The sequence below is a fragment of the Oncorhynchus gorbuscha genome, linkage group LG08 (genome assembly GCF_021184085.1).
Source record: "Oncorhynchus gorbuscha isolate QuinsamMale2020 ecotype Even-year linkage group LG08, OgorEven_v1.0, whole genome shotgun sequence".
NCBI classification, from domain to species: domain Eukaryota; kingdom Metazoa; phylum Chordata; class Actinopteri; order Salmoniformes; family Salmonidae; genus Oncorhynchus; species Oncorhynchus gorbuscha.
In genome coordinates, this window is record NC_060180.1 from 29,788,672 (window position 1) to 29,810,334 (window position 21,663).

A 21,663-nucleotide genomic window follows, 5' to 3' on the forward strand; every position below is an offset into this window, starting at 1 on the left:
TTCAGATTTCATTATTGACAAATGCTGTGAAAATGACAAATGTAAAATGCACATAAAATCATAGTGTAATGTTTGGATTCAGTCTTGTCAGGTGAACTGTTGTGTCCTCGCCTTTAGTTGGACAATTTCCCCATAATCTTCAGTGTTCTCTTTCAATTGCTACCATGGTTATGCATATGCTTTTTAGAGTTCTTCTTTTAAAAGAACATTTCAATTTGGCCCTATTCATATGCTCTAGACAAATTTCCACGAGTGTAAGGGGTTAATGACTTTGAATAATTTTGACCATTATGATAATATTGTGCCACCAGTAGGAGTAGTAAAACCAATGATGGTAACACCAATGATGGTTACACCAATGATGGTTACACCAATGATGGTAACACCAATGATGGTTACACCAATGATGGTTACACCAATGATGGTAACACCAATGATGGTAACACCAATGATGGGAACACCAATGAAATAAAATTGGAGGTTATTGAGGATTTTCTTAAACGGAGGCCACAGATGCGCAAATCTAAGGTCATTAACAGTTTGAAAATCATTTACTTAAGCGATATGATTAATAATTTTGCTCACAATGTAATAATTTCCCTTCATTTAAATTGAGTAACATCAAGTGCTTTTTCACATTCAAGTGACACATTTAGACACCAAATTATAAATGGAATCCTCAAATGTATTACCTACTAAAAGGGTGTGATTAGAAAATAATTGTCTTTAAAATCGACCCTTAAGTTTGCTATTGGAGGGAATGATTTTCAAGGTGGTAACACCAATGACATAGAACTGGGGGACAGACATTATACTAGTAAAAAAAATTGGTATTGTAATAGCCGCCTTCGTTGTTATTGATCTATACAATATATGAAATAATTTTGTTTCACTTTCTAGCATTCAAAATAATAGATATCTCTAAATCCCCCAAAACATCTCTCTACAACTCTACACGTCACTACTGGGACAAGCCAATTTTCTAACCCTAAGTACTTTAAACAATGCGTAAACAAAGTTTTGCAGTATGTTTTTATCATTGATATATTCAATATAAACAAAAACGTGTGATGTGTAACTATTTGTCATTTTAATGTTTTTCATGGTTGCATAGGCAAGGGACACAAATGCCACCACAATTGAAGAATGACCCGTCTGTGAAATGGCATGTACTATGGTAGAGCCTAAGATAGATATATGGTCTCTAGAAAGATGTTGTGTCAAATGTTTACAGATCATTAGGGAAGCGCTTCACACATGAACAGAAGAACGTTTCCCTTGTTATCACGTTTATGGTTTCCTTCAAGGCAGGATTTCTTACAATTGTTATACAATACTTTACTATTCAATACAATACTTTACTATACAATACTTTACTATACAATACTTTACTATACAATACTTTATTATACAATACTTTATTATACAATACTTTGCTATACAATACTTTACTATACAATACTATACAATACTTTACTATACAATACTTTACTATACAATACTTTACTATACAATACTTTACTATACAATACTTTACTATACAATACTTTACTATACAATATGTTTCCTTTCCAGTGCCTGCACTTTTTTACAACAATCTCATTACTTTGTGTTTTTCTTGGCTTTCTCCTCTGTATCCGTGTGTGTTTCCACCCTCACCCCAGTCTCTCTCTGCTCTGTGCGTTTGCAGGCCCAGCAATACTGAGATTGTGCCATAAGTTGATTGCTCCACACAAATTTCTCCATCCTTACCCTAGCACACCCTCCGGCCCTGTCTCCAGCTGCAGTGATGGGAGCATATAGGAGAGTTTGGAGGTTGGGGGGCTGCGTCGGGGCGGTGTTGGCCTGGATTGGGGCACTGTTCCTGGGTTCCAGCTTGGCCCAGCCTCCCGCTGACTCCTGTCCTACGGGAGTCACTCCCTTGAACCTGAGCCAGCCCCAGTACCAGTCAGTCCCAGGAGCAGACACAGGCTTCATGTCCGGGGTGGTCCAGTCCTTCCTCCACACCGTCCAGCCCAACCCCTTCCCCAAAGGTCAGTCTAGGGCTGAATGTGTCTGGTAAAAAGTAGTGTACTACAGTATACAAAGGGAGCAGGGTGCCGTAGTCAAAAACAAAACAAGTGCACTATAAAGGGAATATTGTGCCATTTTGGACATAGCCTAGTCTGACAGCTCTCCTTTTCTACAGCAGTCTATATATCATACTGACCTCATTGACCTAGCCAGTTGTGTGTATCCATTATGTACATCCCATACAAATACATGGGCTTCCTCCTATTTGCAGAGCGAAAATGGTATAGAGCTAATAGGGGAATTGTATTATAATTTTTCTCCTGTTGCCAACTAATCTCTTGTGAACAGACTACGTAAACATTAGGCAATATTTTATGTCTAGATTAGTTTCCATCAGGAAATGCACTGTTTGCTTTCCTCCTAACTCTCCCCAAAGATTTGAGCATGTGTGCCTATAGTGATGTGACGAGGTTAAACATTAGAGCCAACCAGCGCTCTTTAACCATAGAAACTGGCGACACCGTTAGCCAGTAAGTGTGTTCATGGGAATGCCTTTGGTCTGTTGTGGGTCAGGCTGTCAATGGTTAACTACTGTAGTCAGATGAACGTGTTTTGTAGATGGTGTGTTTCCTTGTATTTAGTGAGTGACTCATACACTCATGGTTAACCCAGAAACCACAGAGCAGAGTAACAGCGTAGGCCTGTGGACAATATTCCACTGTAGTTTGTCTCACTGACAGAATCTGATTGTCCATCTCCTTTGTCACGACAGTACATTTCATTATTGATTCTGTTTGACAAACAACAGTGAAGGTCCCTCAGGTATCCACATGCACGCACGCACACGCACACGCACACACACACACAAGTTAATCAGTCATTGACCTTTGCCCAGGTGAAACTCGTCTTAGATCAGAGAGCTCTCAGGTTGCTATGCACGGATTGGATAGCGATAGTCTCTCTGATCATGGCTTCTATCCAATCAGGATTGGAGGTATTATTGCTGCTTAGTATTTCAACCCTTGTTTGCGCATGTTTTGGTTTTATGTTCGTTGAGAACACTGACATTTGTCTGTTATTATGTGCCAGGCAATGAGCAGTAATTTAACATTTTAAGAACTTTACATTTCTGAACCCAACTGTAAATTCGGACTGATCCACTCTCTGTTCGAATCCTATCCTAAGTCTCTCTCTCTCTCTCTCTCTCTCTCTCTCTCTCTCTCTCTCTCTCTCTCTCTCTCTCTCTCTCTCTCTCTCTCTCTCTCTCTCTCTCTCTCTCTCTCTCTCTCTCTCTCTCTCTCTCTCTCTCTCTCTCTCTCTCTCTCTCTCTCTCTCATTGAACATGGTGACAGTAAGTAGCCTGTTCTAAGCTTTATTTCTTGTGCGTTTTATTATTTAGGGTTTATCATCAAAACACAAGTGATGGTGACAGCTCTTCCGTAGTTGATTTACTCAACATGTGTGGTAGATAGCAACACACATTTGTGCAACAGAGAAGAAAAACACTAATACAAAATAAAAAAAAGTGGTTCACACCTCGTTGTTACTCTGTAACAGTTTTCACAATTCAATGCAACTTATCTAGTAGAGTAGCCTCTGTGAGAGAGAGACAGAAAGAGGGAGCGAGAAATGCAGAATTAGAGAGAGAATGTGAAAAAGCAGAATGTCCTCCTTCCCAACTAGACAGTAATATATCTCCTCTCAGGTTTCTCTCCAGAATGCCAGCCGTTGGTGTATGAACAATAACCATAACTACCAGGGTTAGACAAGACAATGGTGGACAAGCAGTTCTTTAATGTGTGGTTGGCTCAGGTCTTACAACACCGGTATGGTTACCCATGGTTTCATGATCCTTAGGTTAGGTTACATCTAAATAACATACGGGTAGGTTTGATTTCCTATCTCACTGTTGTCAGAGAGAGAGGGTGAAGGAGGAATGAACGAAGAGAGGGAGGGAATGCGGGTGGGAGAGATCAGAGGGTTGATGTAAAAATGTGACGCCTGATCCCCATTCAGCCTTGGGAAAGTGTGAACTCTGATCCTCTCACATGAACACACCAGAAGATGTTTATAAAAAATAAACTTCCCTTTATCAGGACCCTGTCTTTTAAAGATCATTCGTGAAAATCCAAATAGCTTCACAGATCTTCATTTGTATAGTGTTTAAACACTGTTTCCCATGCTTGTTCAATGAACCATAAACAATTAATGAATGTGCACCTGTGGAACGGTCGTTAAGACACTAACAGCTTATAGACGGTAGGCAATTAAGGTCAGAGTTATGAAAACGTAGGACACTAGAGAGGCCTTTCTACTGACTCTGAAAAACACCAAAAGAAAGATGCCCAGGGTCCCTGCTCATCTGCGTGAACGTGCCTTAGGCATGCTGCAAGGAGGCATGAGGACTGCAGATGTGGCCAGGGCAATAAATTGCAATGTCAGTACTTTGAGATGCCTAAGACAGCGCTACAGGGAGACATGAAGGACAGCTGATTGTCCTCGCAGTGGCAGACCATGTGTAACAACACCTGCACAGGATCGGTACTTCCGAACATCAAACCTGCGGGACAAGTACAGGATCGTAACAACAACTGCCCGAGTTACACCAGGAACTCACAATCCCTCCACCAGGAACGCACAATCCCTCCATTATAACACTGGATGGATGGATGGAAAGCTGGCAAGTTACTTAGCTCCAGACGCTACAAAGAGGGCTAATCCTTGCAGGATGAATACATAGTACTGGTTCTCGACGGATCAGCTGGACAAAGTGTACTTCACTGAGGGTGTGGCGGCCCGGTCATTGAATGTGGTCACAATGCTGCTGATGTATTATGTTGATTTGCTACAGGAGCTGAATAAGACCACAGAGTCGGGGGAAGTCGGTTTCAGAGCTTCTCGATGAAATCCGTGCTGCTGTTGATTTTGTACTGCATCCATCCTGCTGTACTATCCTGGCCATGGTGAGAAGTATGGGTTCACCACCACCTCTGCTTGACATTGTCCTGGATTCCTGACAGGGACAGGAGGATGTATTTGGATGAGCCAGTTTCACCAACAAAGGGCCATAAGTGCTCCCAAGTGGCTCAGTCAACGGGGACAAGTTACTGGTTTGCAAAGTCCCCCAAACCCGGTGTGGGCTGGGTATCAGAACAGCAGTAGCAAGAAAGCACATTGTTTCTACAAAAATTTCTCTGTGTTTATTGGGAATCAAGAGTGCGGTCTCATCCAGTTGTGGGTATAATAAACAGTTCCTTCCCCTAGTTCAAACACACGGTTGTCAAGGAGTGGATATTAAAACAAGCATGACAATTTAAAAAAAATCCCAGTTCTCTGGGTGGTGCTCTGCCCATTCAGGAGACAATGCATGGGAGACTGGCAGCATGCTCCATCCAGTGGCTGGCATGCACAGTTTCACCATGGGCGATGAGGATGGTGACAAGGGGGTACAGTCTGTAGTTCACTGTGCGTCCTCCTTTTCTTGATGTCATTATGTCAATGGTCTCCGAGGTCCTAGCGCCTGTCTTGAGAGAGGAGATTTCCTCTCTCCTTCAAAAGCAGGCTATTCGGCTGGTCCCCGTGTCAGTTACATTTACATTACATTTAATGTAAATGCATTTCGCTACACTCGCTACACTCGCATTAACATCTGCTAACCATGTGTATGTGACAAATAAAATTTGATTTTGATTTGAAGTCATTTAGCAGACGCTCTTATCCAGAGCGACTTACAAATTGGTGCATTCACCAGTCACTTAACAAAGTGCATCTAAATCTTAAGGGGGGGGGGGGGTGAGAGGGATTACTTATCCTATCCTAGGTATTCCTTAAAGAGGTGGGGTTTCAGGTGTCTCCGGAAGGTGGTGATTGACTCCGCTGTCCTGGCGTCGTGAGGGAGTTTGTTCCACCATTGGGGGGCCAGAGCAGCGAACAGTTTTGACTGGGCTGAGCGGGAGCTGTACTTCCTCAGTGGTAGGGAGGTGAGCAGGCCAGAGGTGGATGAACGCAGTGCCCTTGTTTGGGTGTAGGGCCTGATCAGAGCCTGGAGGTACTGAGGTGCCGTTCCCCTCACAGCTCCGTAGGCAAGCACCATGGTCTTGTAGCGGATGCGAGCTTCAACTGGAAGCCAGTGGAGAGAACGGAGGAGCGGGGTGACGTGAGAGAACTTGGGAAGATTGAACACCAGACGGGCTGCGGCGTTCTGGATGAGTTGAAGGGGTTTAATGGCACAGGCAGGGAGCCCAGCCAACAGCGAGTTGCAGTAATCCAGACGGGAGATGACAAGTGCCTGGATTAGGACCTGCGCCGCTTCCTGTGTGAGGCAGGGTCGTACTCTGCGGATGTTGTAGAGCATGAACCTACAGGAACGGGCCACCGCCTTGATGTTGGTTGACAACGACAGGGTGTTGTCCAGGATCACGCCAAGGTTCTTAGCGCTCTGGGAGGAGGACACAATGGAGTTGTCAACCGTGATGGCGAGATCATGGAACGGGCAGTCCTTCCCCGGGAGGAAGAGCAGCTCCGTCTTGCCGAGGTTCAGCTTGAGGTGGTGATCCGTCATCCACACTGATATGTCTGCCAGACATGCAGAGATGCGATTCGCCACCTGGTCATCAGAAGGGGGAAAGGAGAAGATTAATTGTGTGTCGTCTGCATAGCAATGATAGGAGAGACCATGTGAGGTTATGACAGAGCCAAGTGACTTGGTGTATAGCGAGAATAGGAGAGGGCCTAGAACAGAGCCCTGGGGGACACCAGTGGTGAGAGCGCGTGGTGAGGAGACAGATTCTCGCCACGCCACGTGGTAGGAGCGACCTGTCAGGTAGGACGCAATCCAAGCGTGGGCCGCGGCGGAGATGCCCAACTCGGAGATGGTGGAGAGGAGGATCTGATGGTTCACAGTATCGAAGGCAGCCGATAGATCTAGAAGGATGAGAGCAGAGGAGAGAGAGTTAGCTTTAGCAGTGCGGAGCGCCTCCGTGATACAGAGGAGAGCAGTCTCAGTTGAATGACTAGTCTTGAAACCTGACTGATTTGGATCAAGAAGGTCATTCAGAGAGAGATTGCGGGAGAGCTGGCCAAGGACGGCACGTTCAAGAGTTTTGGAGAGAAAAGAAAGAAGGGATACTGGTCTGTAATTGTTGACATCGGAGGGATCGAGTGTAGGTTTTTTCAGAAGGGGTGCAACTCTCGCTCTCTTGAAGACGGAAGGGACGTAGCCAGCGGTCAGGGATGAGTTGATGAGCGAGGTGAGGTAAGGGAGAAGGTCTCCGGAAATGGTCTGGAGAAGAGAGGAGGGGATAGGGTCAAGCGGGCAGGTTGTTGGGCGGCCGGCCGTCACAAGACGCGAGATTTCATCTGGAGAGAGAGGGGAGAAAGAGGTCAGAGCACAAGGTAGGGCAGTGTGAGCAGAACCAGCGGTGTCGTTTGACTTAGCAAACGAGGATCAGTTCCCAAGAGCGATGGAACGTTGAGTCCCATCCTGGACTTGCCATTTCAAAATGCTAATTCTTTGCTGGCTATTGCAGTCGGTGTGTCCCAGCGTTTGGTTTACGCACATAGATCTGAAGGATGCATGTTTTCATGTGGCTACACATCCTCCACACAGAAGGTTTCATTTCAAGAGGTTTCATTTCGAGGGTGTGGCCGACGAGTTTCTGGTCCTGCCTTTCGGACTCTCCCGATCGCTCTGCACCTTTTCTATGGCAGTGGAGGCGACTTTGGCACCGGTGCAGTGCCAGCGGATCAGAGTATTGGCCACCCTGGTTTCCCATATTAAGTCTGTGGTGCAAAGTGGATTACAAGAACAGTTGTTTGACTCCGGCTCAGTGCTTTCAGTGTCTGGGTCTCATTCTGGACACGGTTCTGAATCCTGTGTTTATTGTCCCAACAAAGGAGGGTCGCATTCCGGCTCCGTCCGGCACGGTTTCAGCTGGGTCACTCTGCACCTTTTCGCTTGTGCCTGCGGTTATTGGGTCTGATGGCCTCTATGAAAGCTGTGGTGCCTCGAGGACTTCTGTTGAGGCGCCGAGTGATTGCTACGCGTCTGGACACATCTCGCTACTGCCATTGATTGCTCAAGATACAACCGTCATGCCTAAGGGAGTTGACTCCATGGAGGGACCCACGTTTGTTGTTGCAAGGGGTTCTCATGGGTCCGGGTAGTGTGCTGCATGTTGATCACGACAGATTTTTTATTTTATTTCACCTTTATTTTACTAGGCAAGTCAGTTAAGAACAAATTCTTATTTTCAATGACTGCCTAGGAACAGTGTTTTTAACTGCCTGTTCAGGGGCAGAACGACAGATTTTGTACCTTGTCAGCTCGGGGATTTGAACTTGCAACCTTTCGGTTACTAGTCCAATGCTCTAACGACTAGGCTACCCTGCCGCCCCGAAGATGCATCTTTACTGGGATGGGGAGCGCTTTGTGTGGGCTACTCAAAAAGAGGGATTTGGTCAACAGCGCAAAGGGCGCTGCATATCAATTACCTAGAGCTACTGACTGTTTGCTAGCCCTGAGGCATTTCCTTCCACTGTTGGAGGGACAGAATGTGTTGGTAATGTCCGACAACAGACTGGCGGTGGCGTACATCAACAGGCAGTAGGGAGACGCTCGTATGAAGCAGTGCGCATTTTCTGTCACTCAGGGCGATGCATCTTCCCAGATCTCTCAACATGGGGAAGTTCTACTTTCCAAGGGGGAGTGGAGACTGCATCCCTCTTTCCCAGATCGCTCATAAAATGTGCATTGTCATTTGTTCTGCTCAATGACGGTTATGGGCGCTCCTGTTTGGGAACAGACGCTTTGGCGTGTCAGTGGCCTCGGACCCTGCTCTATGCGTTCCTCCACTGGGCCTGGTTCATGCCCATGTGGAGAGGGTCCATCAGGAGGGTCTGGTGTTGATTCTGGTGGCAACACCGTTGGCCCGAGCAACCTTGATTCCCAGAGATCATCCATCCGCCTGTTGGACAGGGATCCATGAAGGGTTCCGTGTCGTTGGGATCTATTGTCCCAGTTGCAAGTGAGAATTTGTTACCCATGGCCGCAGATATGGATCTGTGGGTTTGGCCCCTGAAAGGTTGAATTTGACGGCTAGGGGTTTAATCTCTAATGTGATTATACACTCGGCCCGTGCGCCCTCTACGAGACGGTTGTATAACATATAAGTGGCGTGTGCGTTTGAGATTTGATGTCAGGTTAAAGGGGCGGCAGGGTAGCCTAGTGGTTAGAGCATTGGACTAGTAACCGAAAGGTTGCAAGTTCAAATCCCTGAGCTGACAAGGTACAAAATCTGTCGTTCTGCCCCTGAACAGGCAGTTAACCCACTGTTCCTAGGCCATCATTGAAAATAAGAATTTGTTCTTAACTGACTTGCCTAGTAAAATAAAGGTAAAATAAAAAATAAAATAAAAAGGAGATTCTCCTTTTCAGAGCTTTTTGATGTCCTTCCAAGAGCTTTTTGAGCAGAGCCTTTCTTTTATACATCTGAAGCTTATGTGGGAGCCATCTCGGCGTGTCATGTAGGTATTGTCAGTTCTAACCCAGGGTTTCAAATCTCATTTTATTTGTCATCTGCTCCACATGCGCCCCTCCCCTCCCCTCCTCTCCTGTGTGTGCATGGGCCGTCATAGGCGTGCTAGGCTTGGGGAGTGATTGTATGTTTCCATAGTATGCTATACAGAGTGACCAACTGAAAAGGAACATACAGTTATGAATATAACTACTATTCCCCGAAGGAAGGAACGAGGTATAACATACTAAGGAAACATACAATCACTCCGCGCCTACAGTGGAATTGGGCTCGCAGAAGAGCGGTACTTAATTGAGGAAATGTATGCGACCCCCAGTATTATAGTCAGGAAGGCGGGACTTCCGAGGGCGGGCTTGGCATCCGTTTGGTGGGATTTCAGTTCTTCAGGTGAATATGATTGGTTGTTGATTCCCCATAGTATGTTGTACCTCATTCCCTCCTTCAGGGAACAATAGCTATATCATAACTGTACATTTTCACAATTGCTTTCATATGCCGTATGATTTCAAGACCCTTACATATATACGTATTGTGTAGTGCTTATCCAGATCCGTCTTCTTCTTTTTTTCTCTCCCTCTCCATCTCTCTCTCCCTCTCCATCTCTCTCCCTCTCTCTCTCCCTCTCCATCTCTCTCTCCATCTCCATCTCTCTCTCCCTCTCCATCTCTCTCCCTCTCATCTCTCTCCCTCTCATCTCTCTCCCTCTCCATCTCTCTCTCCCTCTCCATCTCTCTCTCCCTCTCCATCTCTCTCTCCATCTCCATCTCTCTCTCCCTCTCCATCTCTCTCCCTCTCCATCTCTCTCCCTCTCCATCTCTCTCTCCCTCTCTCTCTCCCTCCCTCTCCATCTCTCTCTCCCTCCCTCTCCATCTCTCTCTCCCTCCCTCTCCATCTCTCTCTCCCTCCCTCTCCATCTCTCTCTCCCTCCCTCTCCATCTCTCTCTCCCTCCCTCTCCATCTCTCTCCCTCTCCACCTCTCTCTCCCTCTCTCTCTCCATCTCCATCTCTCTCTCCATCTCCATCTCCCTCTCCATCTCTCTCTCTTAGATTTGCTGGTGAATTTATTGGAGGAAAATGGCAATATATACCACGACGACAAGACCATTAAAGAGGTGAGAACAGATGCGCGTGAGACTCCTGTCCACATCACAGTCAATCTATTGTCTAGTGATATTTGACAAAGTGTGACGTCACATCAGACAACAATGACTCTTCATTGTTAATGATAGAAGATTGGTCTCATGACTATTTCTGGTCATTCGGTTTTAATAGTATTGCATGAGTAGTAGATGACAGTGTAAAGTACGCTAACACTACACAGTAATGTGCAACGTTAATTATATTTCAGCAAAGTGTCACCATCCTTCTCTTCACCAATGTTGAATCAGCCAACTTTTCTTCTTCTTATTTACACTGTGCTCATAATCCTATATATTCTACTAGTGTATCTGTGTGTTAATGTGTGTGTGTGTCTGTGTATGTTAACTGTGTGTGAATCTCCTCAGGTCCTTCTCTATGAAGTTGGTTTCCTAGTGTGTGCTGCTATAGGGATCGTGTACATTATCCTGATGCCCCTGGTGGGGTTCTGCCTGGCCTGCTGTCGCTGCTGTGGACGCTGTGGAGGACACATGTACCAGAAGCAGACTAAAGCTGTCCACTGTCACAGGAGAGGATTCTACTGGGCTACGTTACTCACCACGCTAGTCATACTGTAAGTGTGCGCGCATATTTTAAGCCTTTGGATGAGAAAAAAAAAACGAGCATTTTTTATATGAAACAATGGATACACACTAATTTTTCTGTGCATGTGTGTGTAGTTCAGGGAACATCTGCATGTTCTTCAGCAACCAGTTTCTGAAAGGGAGTGTCGAGGACAGCTCTGTGGAACTCAACAATACACTTGACAACCTCCAAACCTACCTCACTGCTGTCCCACAGGTGTGTGCGTGCATGTGAGAGAGGACTTACCTGTGATTTTTCAGAAGGGAGTAGAAAACCTAAGTAATAAATGAAGAAGGAAGACCAGTTTAGTTTCTAAAACATTATAGACATGTCAATGCAGACAGTTTTATAGATGAACAGTGGGGTCTGAAATGATTGACACCATTTGATAAAGATGAGCAAGAATGACAATAAAATAAATCATTCAAATACTGGAGCTATGGAGTATGCTCTACAGGCAGCAAGTGGCACCTTCATTGGGGAGGACGGGCTCATGGTAAATGTCTGGAAGGAATAAATAGAATGGTATTGAACAAATCAAACATGTTTTTCATGTGCTTGATACCATTCCATTCACTCCGTTCCACCCATTATTATGAGTTGTCCTCCCCTCAGCTGCCCTTGGTAAGCAATTTTTTGGCGGGGGGGGGGAATTTATTGACACCCCTAAAGATCATTATGAATCAAGTTGTCACAGGTTTAAATCTTGGCCCCATGTACCTAGGACGCAATGACTACATCAAGCGTGACTTGACCACAAACTTGTCGGATGCATTTGCAGTTCGTTTCGTTTGTGTTTCAGATTATTTAGTGCCCATTAGAAATCAATGGTAAATATTGTATTGTTATTTTGGAGTCTCTTTTACTGTAAATAAGAATATAATATGTTTCTAAACACTTCTACATTAACGTGGATGATACCATGGTTACGGATCATCCTAAAATGAATTGTGAATAATGACGAGTGATTTAAAAACAGTGGGTCAAACATCATACCCCCAAAACATGCTAACCACCCCTGTTATTTGCAATGGTGAGAGGTTAGCATGTCTTGGGGGTAGGACCTTTGACTCTCTGTCACACCATTAGTCGCCCATTCACCTTAATGGTTAACTGACGGTCAGGCCTGTCAACACTTTTATCTGGTACAACAGAGGGAGAGGGACGCCGGGGCAAGAGAGGGAGAAAGGGTGAAGAAGGCAGGGGATAGAGAGGGAGAGAAAGGGGACTGGGGAGAAAGAGAGAGGAAGAAGGGGGGAAGAGGGAGGGAAAGGATGGAGAGAGAAGGATAGGTTAATGGTAGGGCAGGTTGTGTTGTTAGAACATGTCAATCATTCATTTTGGCTGTCGGTAGTGGCTTTGAAGTTTCAGTTTTGTGTTCAGAATGTGCTTGAGAGAGTCTCCTCAATTTTATGTCGTCTCTCCTGTGTCTACGTGTGTGTGTCTTCTATCTCTGCTCAGCAAATTGATAGTGTGCTGATAGGGAGCAATGAGAGAGTGGATGAAGTCACCAGAAGCCTCAATAGTGAGTACCCGAGCTTCTAGTCACATAATGCATCACACGTTCTGCAAAGTACAAACACACTGAAACAACTGTAAATCCAATTGTCGTTTTGACCCAGTAGTGACGAGCTGCCATTCACAATTTGGGAAAAACCAATGACATACATCTCTACCTTCTCTCTCGCTCCCAGATATAGGTAATCTGCTGGGCAAGGAGATCCAGAGAAGGCTAGAGGGCCCCCTGAAACCTTCCCTGCAGTCTGTCAGAGATATAGCCAATGGTACAACTCCATCCTGTGTGTGTGTTTTTGTGTGTTTTTGTGTGTGTGTGTGTGTGTGTGTGTGTATATTCCTCTTCTGATATTCTAACGGGGTTTTCTGTGTGTGTGCGCTTGTGTGTGTTGTTTGTGTGTGTATTCCTCTTCTGATATAGGTTCATTTGAATTATCTACATTAATTGTTTAACAAAGTGCTTTTTAAAGTCTTCTGACATTTTAAAATGTGTGTATGTTGTATTTGTATCCTAGTGGTGAACAGTACCAGTGTCCTGCTGGTGAGGTTAGACTCTACTCTAACCCAGGTCCGGTCTGATGTATCTGTGGTCCAGGCTAATGTTAGCTCTGTCAGAGACCGCATCAACAACACACTGAGAAACCCTAACTGTACTGCGTGCTCGGCCTATCAGTCAGAGCTACAGAAACTAACATTTGCCACCACTATCGCTGTGAGTACAACTTAGTTTCGTGTTGCCGCCTCTTCCTCTTTCCACGTTTCCACGATTGTTCTGGTTCCCCAGTTATCACCCTGCACCCACCGGTGTGTGTCTTTTCATCCTACTGGTTTGTTCTTGATAAGGAAGGATTCAGGCCTTTTGTTAAACACAATCAAGCTCTTCTGTGTTCCTGATAACATGTGTGCGTGGTTTTCGACAGTGTGTGTTGTGTGGTGATGGACTGTGTTTTGAGGAAATTGTCTTACAACAGGAGGAACACAATTACTGGGTTAATGAGATCGACACGACACAGGCAAATGAGTAGACTCATTGACTCATGGTGTTATCTTTGGATGCCAGGTTTCAGTCTGTAAGCTGACCTGACTTGTCCTTTCTTCCGCCTCCTCCTCCTACTCCCTCTGACGCACCCCCCCCCCCCTCAAACAGGCAACCACCAACGAAGGGCTTGGGTTTCAGGAAAATGACCGCTCATAATGCATGCTCACATGCACACACACCTCATCAGTAACACAAGACGAAACCAGACATTTCTGTCTGCTAGCAGTTGATGTTACTCTTCAATAACACAGGCCCTTAAGCATATCGGGGGGGAGACCAATTGGTTTATTCAAAGAGGAGGACAAATCATAGATGTTATGCTGAGAGGTAGATGTTCATTCTCCCCTGTCCTCAGTAATTCTCTCCACAGAACAAAGGGACAGGATGTAGTTTTATAACCCAGCTCTAGCCTGTGGTTGACCAATTAGAATTCCTTGCAATTAAACTGTGCCAATGGCCAAGTTACAAGTATCCGGTTTCAGGCTCAATGTATACCAATGAGAATTTGCCATGTAGCTATGAGTCCCAGACTGAAATTCCTCCCATGTCTCTGACCCATTGGTCTTTAATCCCTATTACAGAAAATAACACTATTTCCATTGATCGTTAGTACTATATTGACCTCTCATCCTCTGCATTGTGTATTTATCTTCTAAATACATGTCCAACAAAAGGCCTGAATAGTTCCATATAAATGTTGTTTTTTAGACTTCAGTTTATTTTATCATCGACAACGCAGTATTTCATTCAACCCTTATCACCGATCTACTTCGATAACGAGCATCATTTTAAAATGTGATGATCTAGTTTCGTGGGTGGAGTTGAAATACTTGATCGATGTATATGGCATCGAAGGGTGTAATTGTCTTTAGGACAGCTGTTTTTTTAGTCAAGACTTTCGTGTTTTTAACGTAATTGTTGTACTGTATTGTGGGTTTATAGTTTTGTTTAATGTTGTGTATGTAAGTTGTTTTGTCTGAAACGTTGTTCCCCTGCTGCTATTGGACCAGGTCTCTCTTGGAAAAGAAAGACCTGGTCCAATTTCTCAATGAGAAAAACCCGTATAAATAAAAGTACAATCAAAAACAAGGCAGGCGATGTCAGCATAGTTGATAGTTCTGGCTTTGCTGCCCCCTTCTGCCAAAGCATAATAATGACATTTACTGCAAAGAAGTCATTTGAAGATTTTGAGCAGTTTGCAATCTAAAGTGTGTGTGTATGTGTGTGTGTGTGTTCCACAGGTCCCCAGTCTGAGTGAGCTGCAGTCGGCCGTTAATAACGTCACCGAGGCTGATCTAAACTCTAAAGTGAAAGAGGTGAGTCTGTCTGGACTAAATAGACACATTTTTCAAGACTATGTATTTGGAATGTTCCATATGGGCTATGGAAGTGAAGACTATCAATGAACTAGTTGATTGTATATGCCACAAATGTTCAATATCCAAATGAGGTGTTTTGTGGCATGCCAGGCAAAGTAATCATACACAACGGCACCTTTCTTGCTGTGTCAGTACTGCGTACTGTATGCCACTGTGGAAAACATGAGTAGAAATAGGTCAGGTCAGTGACCACAGATAATGTAACTCAGATTCATAATCAATGGGAATCCCTCTTTTGTAAGTACAGGTTAAGGTAACCTCTGCATGGAAGACAGTGAGTTAGTGTGTGTGTGTGTGCTTTTTAGAAGAATGTCGTTGAAGGTACCATCTCTTATGACTGAAAATAGCTTCTGGATATCAAAACAGTGATTACTCACCTCGAACTGGATAAAGATTTTTTGTTTAATGAGTTTGACGCGAAGGATATAAAGGCCCAAATCCCCGTCATTCGCATGAAGAAAATAAGGAAATACAGGGGGCGCAGATCAGGGTGCCTTGTGAGAGTTTGTCGGCGAGTGAGTAACCCACCTCTACCATCCATTCTATTGGCCAACATGCAATCACTGGAGAATAAACTGGTTGAGCTCCGTTTGAGACTATCCTACCAACGGGACATTAAAAAGGGTAATATCTTAGGTTTCACCGAGTCGTGGCTGAACGACAACACGGATAATATACAGTTGGCTGGGTTTTCCGTGCATCGGCAGGACAGAACAGCTACGTCCGGTAAGAGGGGTGGTGGTGTGTGTCTATTTGTCAGTAACAGCTGGTGCGCGATGTCTAAAATTAAGGTAGTCTCGAGGTATTGCTCACCTGAGTACCTCATGATGAGATGTAGACCACACTATCTACCAAGTTTTCATCTATATTTTTCGTTTACGTCTATTTACCAACCACAAACCGAGGCTGGCATGAAGACCTCACTCAACGAGTTGTATAAGGCCATAAGCAAACAAGAAAATGCTCATCCAGAAGCGGGGCGCCTAGTTGCCGGGGACTTTAATGCAGGCAAACTTAAATCAGTTTTACCTCATTTCTACCAGTATGTCACATGTGCAACCACCTTTACTCCACACACAGAGATGCGTACAAAGCTCTCCCTCACCCTCCATTTGGCAAATCTAACCATAATTATATCCTACTGATTCCTGATTACATACAAATACTAAAGCAGGAAGTACCAGTGACTCACTCAATACGGAAGTGGTCAGACAGGACTGTTTTGCTAGCACAGACTGGAATATGTTCTGGGATTCAACCAATGGCATTGAACGAGTTTACCACCTCAGTCATCAGCATCAATAAGCGCATCGACGACGTGGTCCCCACAGTGACCGTATGTACATATACCAACCAGAAACCTAAAGGCTAGAGCTGCCTCTTTCAAGGAGTGGGACACTAAAAAATCCCGCTATGCCCTCAGACAAACCATCAAACAGGTGTCAATACAGGACTAAGATTGAATCCTACTACACCAGCTCTGACTCTTGTCGGAGGTGGCAGGGCTTGCAAACTATTACAGACTTCAAAGGGAAACTCAGCCTTGAGCTGCCCAGTGATGTGAGCCTACCAGACGGACTAAATGCCTTTTATGCTCACTTCGAGGAAAGCAATACTGAAGCATGCATGAGAGCACCACCTGTTCCAGATGACTGGCTGATCACATAGCCAATGTGAGCAAGACATTTAAACAGGTTAACATTCACAAGGCTGCGGGGCCAGACGGATTACCAGGACATGTACTCAGAGCATGCACGGACCAACTGTCAAGTGTTTTCACTGACATTTATTTTATTTTATCCCCACCCCCTTTTTCTCCCCAATTTTGTGGTATTCAATTGTTAGTAGTTACTATCTTGTCTCATCGCTACAACTCCCGTACGGGCTCGGGAGAGACGAAGGTTGAAAGCCATGCGTCCTCCCATACACAACCCAACCAAGCCACACTGCTTCTTAACACAGCGCACGTCCAACCCGGAAGCCAGCCGCACCAATGTGTCAGAGGAAACACCGTGCACCTATCGACCTGGTTAGTGTGCACTGCGCCCGGCCCGCCACAGGAGTCGCTAGTGTGTGATGAGACAAGGATATCCCTACCGGCCAAACCCTCCCGATGCGTCGCCCAATGGACCTTCTGGTCGCGGCCGGCTCACTGACCTTTTCAAACTCTCCCTGACTGAGTCTGTAATACCTACATGTTTCAAGCAGACCACCATAGTCTCTGTGCCTACAAAAGCAAAGGTAACCTGTCCAAGTAACTACCGCCCCTTAGCACTCATATCGGTAGCCATGAAGTGATTTGAAAGGCTGGTCATGGCTCACATCAACACCATCGTCCCAGAAACCCTAGACCCACTCCAATTTGCATACCTCTCCAACAGATCCACAGATGACGCAATCTCTATTGCACTCTACACTGCCTTTTCCCACCTGGACAAAAGGAACACTTACTGTGCCTTGCAAAAGTATTCATCCCCCATGCCGTTTTTCCTATTTTGTTGCATTACAACCTGTAATTTAAATTGATTTTTATTTGGATTTCATGTAATGGACATACACAAAATAGTCCAAATTGGTGAAGTGAAATGAAAAAAGTAACTTGTTTATAAAATATATATATATAAAAACACAAAAGTAGTGCACGCATATGTATTCAACCCCTTTGCTATGAAGCCCCTAAATAAGATCTGGTGCAACCAATTACCTTCTGAAGTCACATTTTACATTTACATTTAAGTCATTTAGCAGACGCTCTTATCCAGAGCGACTTACAAATTGGTGCATTCACCTTATGACATCCAGTGGAACAGTCACTTTACAATAGTGCATCTAAATCTTAAAGGGGGGGGGTGAGAGGGATTACTTATCCTATCCTAGGTACTCCTTAAAGAGGTGGGGTTTCAGGTGTCTCCGGAAGGTGGTGATTGACTCCGCTGTCCTGGCGTCGTGAGGGAGTTTGTTCCACCATTGGGGGTCCAGAGCAGCGAACAGTTTTGACTGGGCTGAGCGGGAGCTGTACTTCCTCAGTGGTAGGGAGACGAGCAGGCCAGAGGTGGATGAACGCAGTGCCCTTGTTTGGGTGTAGGGCCTGATCAGAGCCTGGAGGTACTGAGGTGCCGTTCCCCTCACAGCTCCGTAGGCAAGCACCATGGTCTTGTAGCGGATGCGAGCTTCAACTGGAAGCTAGTGGAGAGAGCGGAGGAGCGGGGTGACGTGAGAGAACTTGGGAAGGTTGAACACCAGACGGGCTGCGGCGTTCTGGATGAGTTGTAGGGGTTTAATGGCACAGGCAGGGAGCCCAGCCAACAGCGAGTTGCAGTAATCCAGACGGGAGATGACAAGTGCCTGCGCCGCTTCCTGTGTGAGGCAGGGTCGTACTCTGCGGATGTTGTAGAGCATGAACCTACAGGAACGGGCCACCGCCTTGATGTTAGTTGAGAACGACAGGGTGTTGTCCAGGATCACGCCAAGGTTCTTAGCGCTCTGGGAGGAGGACACAATGGAGTTGTCAACCGTGATGGCGAGATCATGGAACGGGCAGTCCTTCCCCGGGAGGAAGAGCAGCTCCGTCTTGCCGAGGTTCAGCTTGAGGTGGTGATCCGTCATCCACACTGATATGTCTGCCAGACATGCAGAGATGCGATTCGCCACCTGGTCATCAGAAGGGGGAAAGGAGAAGATTAATTGTGTGTCGTCTGCATAGCAATGATAGGAGAGACCATGTGAGGTTATGACAGAGCCAAGTGACTTGGTGTATAGCGAGAATAGGAGAGGGCCTAGAACAGAGCCCTGGGGGACACCAGTGGTGAGAGCGCGTGGTGAGGAGACAGATTCTCGCCACGCCACCTGGTAGGAGCGACCTGTCAGGTAGGACGCAATCCAAGCGTGGGCCGCGCCGTAGATGCCCAACTCGGAGAGGGTGGAGAGGAGGATCTGATGGTTCACAGTATCGAAGGCAGCCGATAGATCTAGAAGGATGAGAGCAGAGGAGAGAGACTTAGCTTTAGCAGTGCGGAGCGCCTCCGTGATACAGAGGAGAGCAGTCTCAGTTGAATGACTAGTCTTGAAACCTGACTGATTTGGATCAAGAAGGTCATTCAGAGAGAGATAGCGGGAGAGCTGGCCAAGGACGGCACGTTCAAGAGTTTTGGGGAGAAAAGAAAGAAGGGATATTGGTCTGTAGTTGTTGACATCGGAGGGATCGAGTGTAGGTTTTTTCAGAAGGGGTGCAACTCTCGCTCTCTTGAAGACGGAAGGGACGTAGCCAGCGGCCAGGGATGAGTTGATGAGCGAGGTGAGGTAAGGGAGAAGGTCTCCGGAAATGGTCTGGAGAAGAGATGAGGGGATAGGGTCAAGCGGGCAGGTTGTTGGGCGGCCGGCCGTCACAAGACGCGAGATTTCATCTGGAGAGAGAGGGGAGAAAGAGGTCAGAGCACAGGGTAGGGCAGTGTGAGCAGAACCAGCGGTGTCGTTTGACTTAGCAAACGAGGATTGGATGTCGTCGACCTTTAATAGGTTAAATAAAATCCACCTGTGTGCAATCTGTCACATGATCTGTCACATGATCTCAGTATATACCTGTTCTGAAAGGCCCCAGAATCTGCAACACCACTAAGCAAGGGGCACCACCAAGCAAGCGGCACCACCAAGCAAGCGGCACCATGAAGACCAAGGAGCTCTCCAAACAGGTCAGGGAAAAGTTGTGGAGAAGTACAGATCAGGGTTGGGTTATAAAAAAATATCTGAAACTTTGTACATCCCACGGAGTACCATTAAATCCATTATTAAAAAATGGAAAGAATATGGCACCACAACAAACCTGCCAAGAGAGGGCCGCCCACCAAAACTCATGGACCAGGCAAGGAAATCATTAATCGGAGAGGCAACAAAGAGACCAAAGATAACCCCGAAGGATCTGCAAAGCTTCACAGCGGAGATTGGAGTATCTGTCCATAGGGCCACTTTAAGCAGTACACTCCACAGAGCTGGGATTTATGGAATTGTGGCCAGAAAAATCCATTGCTTAAAGAAATAAATAAGCAAACACATTTGATGTTAGCCAAAAGGCATGTGGGAGACTCCCCAAACATATGGAAGAAGGTACTCTGGTTAGATGAGACTAAAATTGAGCTTTTTGGCCATCAAGCAAAACACTATGTCCGGTGCAAACCCAACACCACTCATCACCCGAGATCACCACCCCCACAGTGAAGCATGGTGGTGGCAGCATCATGCTGTGGGTATGTTTTTCATCGGCAGGGACTTGGCAAACTAGTCAGAATTGAAGGAATGATGGATGGCGCTAAATACAGGGGAATTCTTGCGAGAAACCTGTTTCAGTCTTCCAGAGATTTGAGACTGGGACAGAGGTTCACCATCCAGCAGGACAATGACCCTAAGCACACTGCTAAAGCAATGCTCGAGTGGTTTAAGTGGAAACATTTAAATGTCTTGGAATGGCCTAGTCAAAGCCCAGACCTCAACCCCGTTGAGAATCTGTGGTATGACTTAAAGATTGCTGTACACCAGCGGAACCCATCCACCTTGAAGGAGCTGGAGCAGTTCTGCCTTGAAGAATTGGCAAAATTCCCAGTGGATGGATGTGCCAAACTTATAGAGACATACCCCAAGAGACCAGTAGCTGTAATTGCTGCAAAAGGTGGCTCTACAAAGTATCAACTTTTGGGGGGGGGGGGTGAATAGTTATCCACGCTCAAGTTCTCTTTTTTTGGGGTCTTATTTCTTGTTTGTTTCACAATAAAAACTATTTTGCGTCTTCAAAGTGGTAGTTATGTTGTGCACTGCAGGTCCTGGATGAACCTCTACATCACCAGAGGAACAGAGGAGAAGTAGGATAAGGGTATGGCTAAAGGCTATAAGAACTAGCCGTCTAGCACGTTCGGAACAGAGAGTAAAAGGAGCAGGTTTATGGGCAAGATAGCATAGATTCAAGGCATAACGTACAGACAAAGGTATGGTAGGAAGAGAGTACATTGGAGTTAAACCTAGGCATTGAGTACTGATGAGAGAGATATAGTCTCTAGAGATGTTTAAACCAGGTAATGTCATCGCATATGTAGGAGGTGGAACAACATGGTTGGTTAAGGCATATTGAGCAGGGCTAGAAGCTCTACAGTGAAATAAGACAGTAATCACTAACCAGGACAGTAATGGACAATGCATATTGATATTAGGGAGAGGCATGCGTAGCCAAGTGATCGTATGGGTCCAGTAAGTGGTTGGGCTGGCTGGGGACACGGCGATTCAGACAGTTAGCAGGCCGGGGCTAGCAAGCTAGGAGTTAGCAGGCCGGGGATAGAAAACTAGGAGTTAGCAGGCCAGGGCTAGCAAGCTAGCAGTTAGCAGACCGGGGCAGGCAGAAGGGCCTTAGAGGGACGTCACAATGGGGGAGAGTCTGTTTTTGCCTCCACGTGCGGTGACGTCGATAGACCTGTCGTGG

General features: G+C 45.8%; 1 protein-coding gene across 3 annotated transcripts in view; it reads left to right on the forward strand.

The window, feature by feature from the left end:
- Positions 1-21,663, forward strand: part of LOC124041472 (prominin-1-A-like) — a 35,509-nt gene that overhangs the window by 7,011 nt on the left and 6,835 nt on the right. The window contains exons 2-9 of one of the 3 annotated variants that reach the window (XM_046359090.1): positions 1,691-2,033; positions 10,596-10,660; positions 11,054-11,259; positions 11,366-11,486; positions 12,732-12,795; positions 12,965-13,054; positions 13,301-13,497; positions 15,066-15,140. In XM_046359090.1, the coding sequence (XP_046215046.1) occupies positions 1,790-2,033; positions 10,596-10,660; positions 11,054-11,259; positions 11,366-11,486; positions 12,732-12,795; positions 12,965-13,054; positions 13,301-13,497; positions 15,066-15,140 (1,062 nt within the window). In that variant the 5' untranslated portion in view covers positions 1,691-1,789. The remainder of the gene's footprint in view (positions 1-1,690; positions 2,034-10,595; positions 10,661-11,053; positions 11,260-11,365; positions 11,487-12,731; positions 12,796-12,964; positions 13,055-13,300; positions 13,498-15,065; positions 15,141-21,663) is intronic. The other 2 variants (XM_046359091.1, XM_046359092.1) reach the window with 2 other exon arrangements.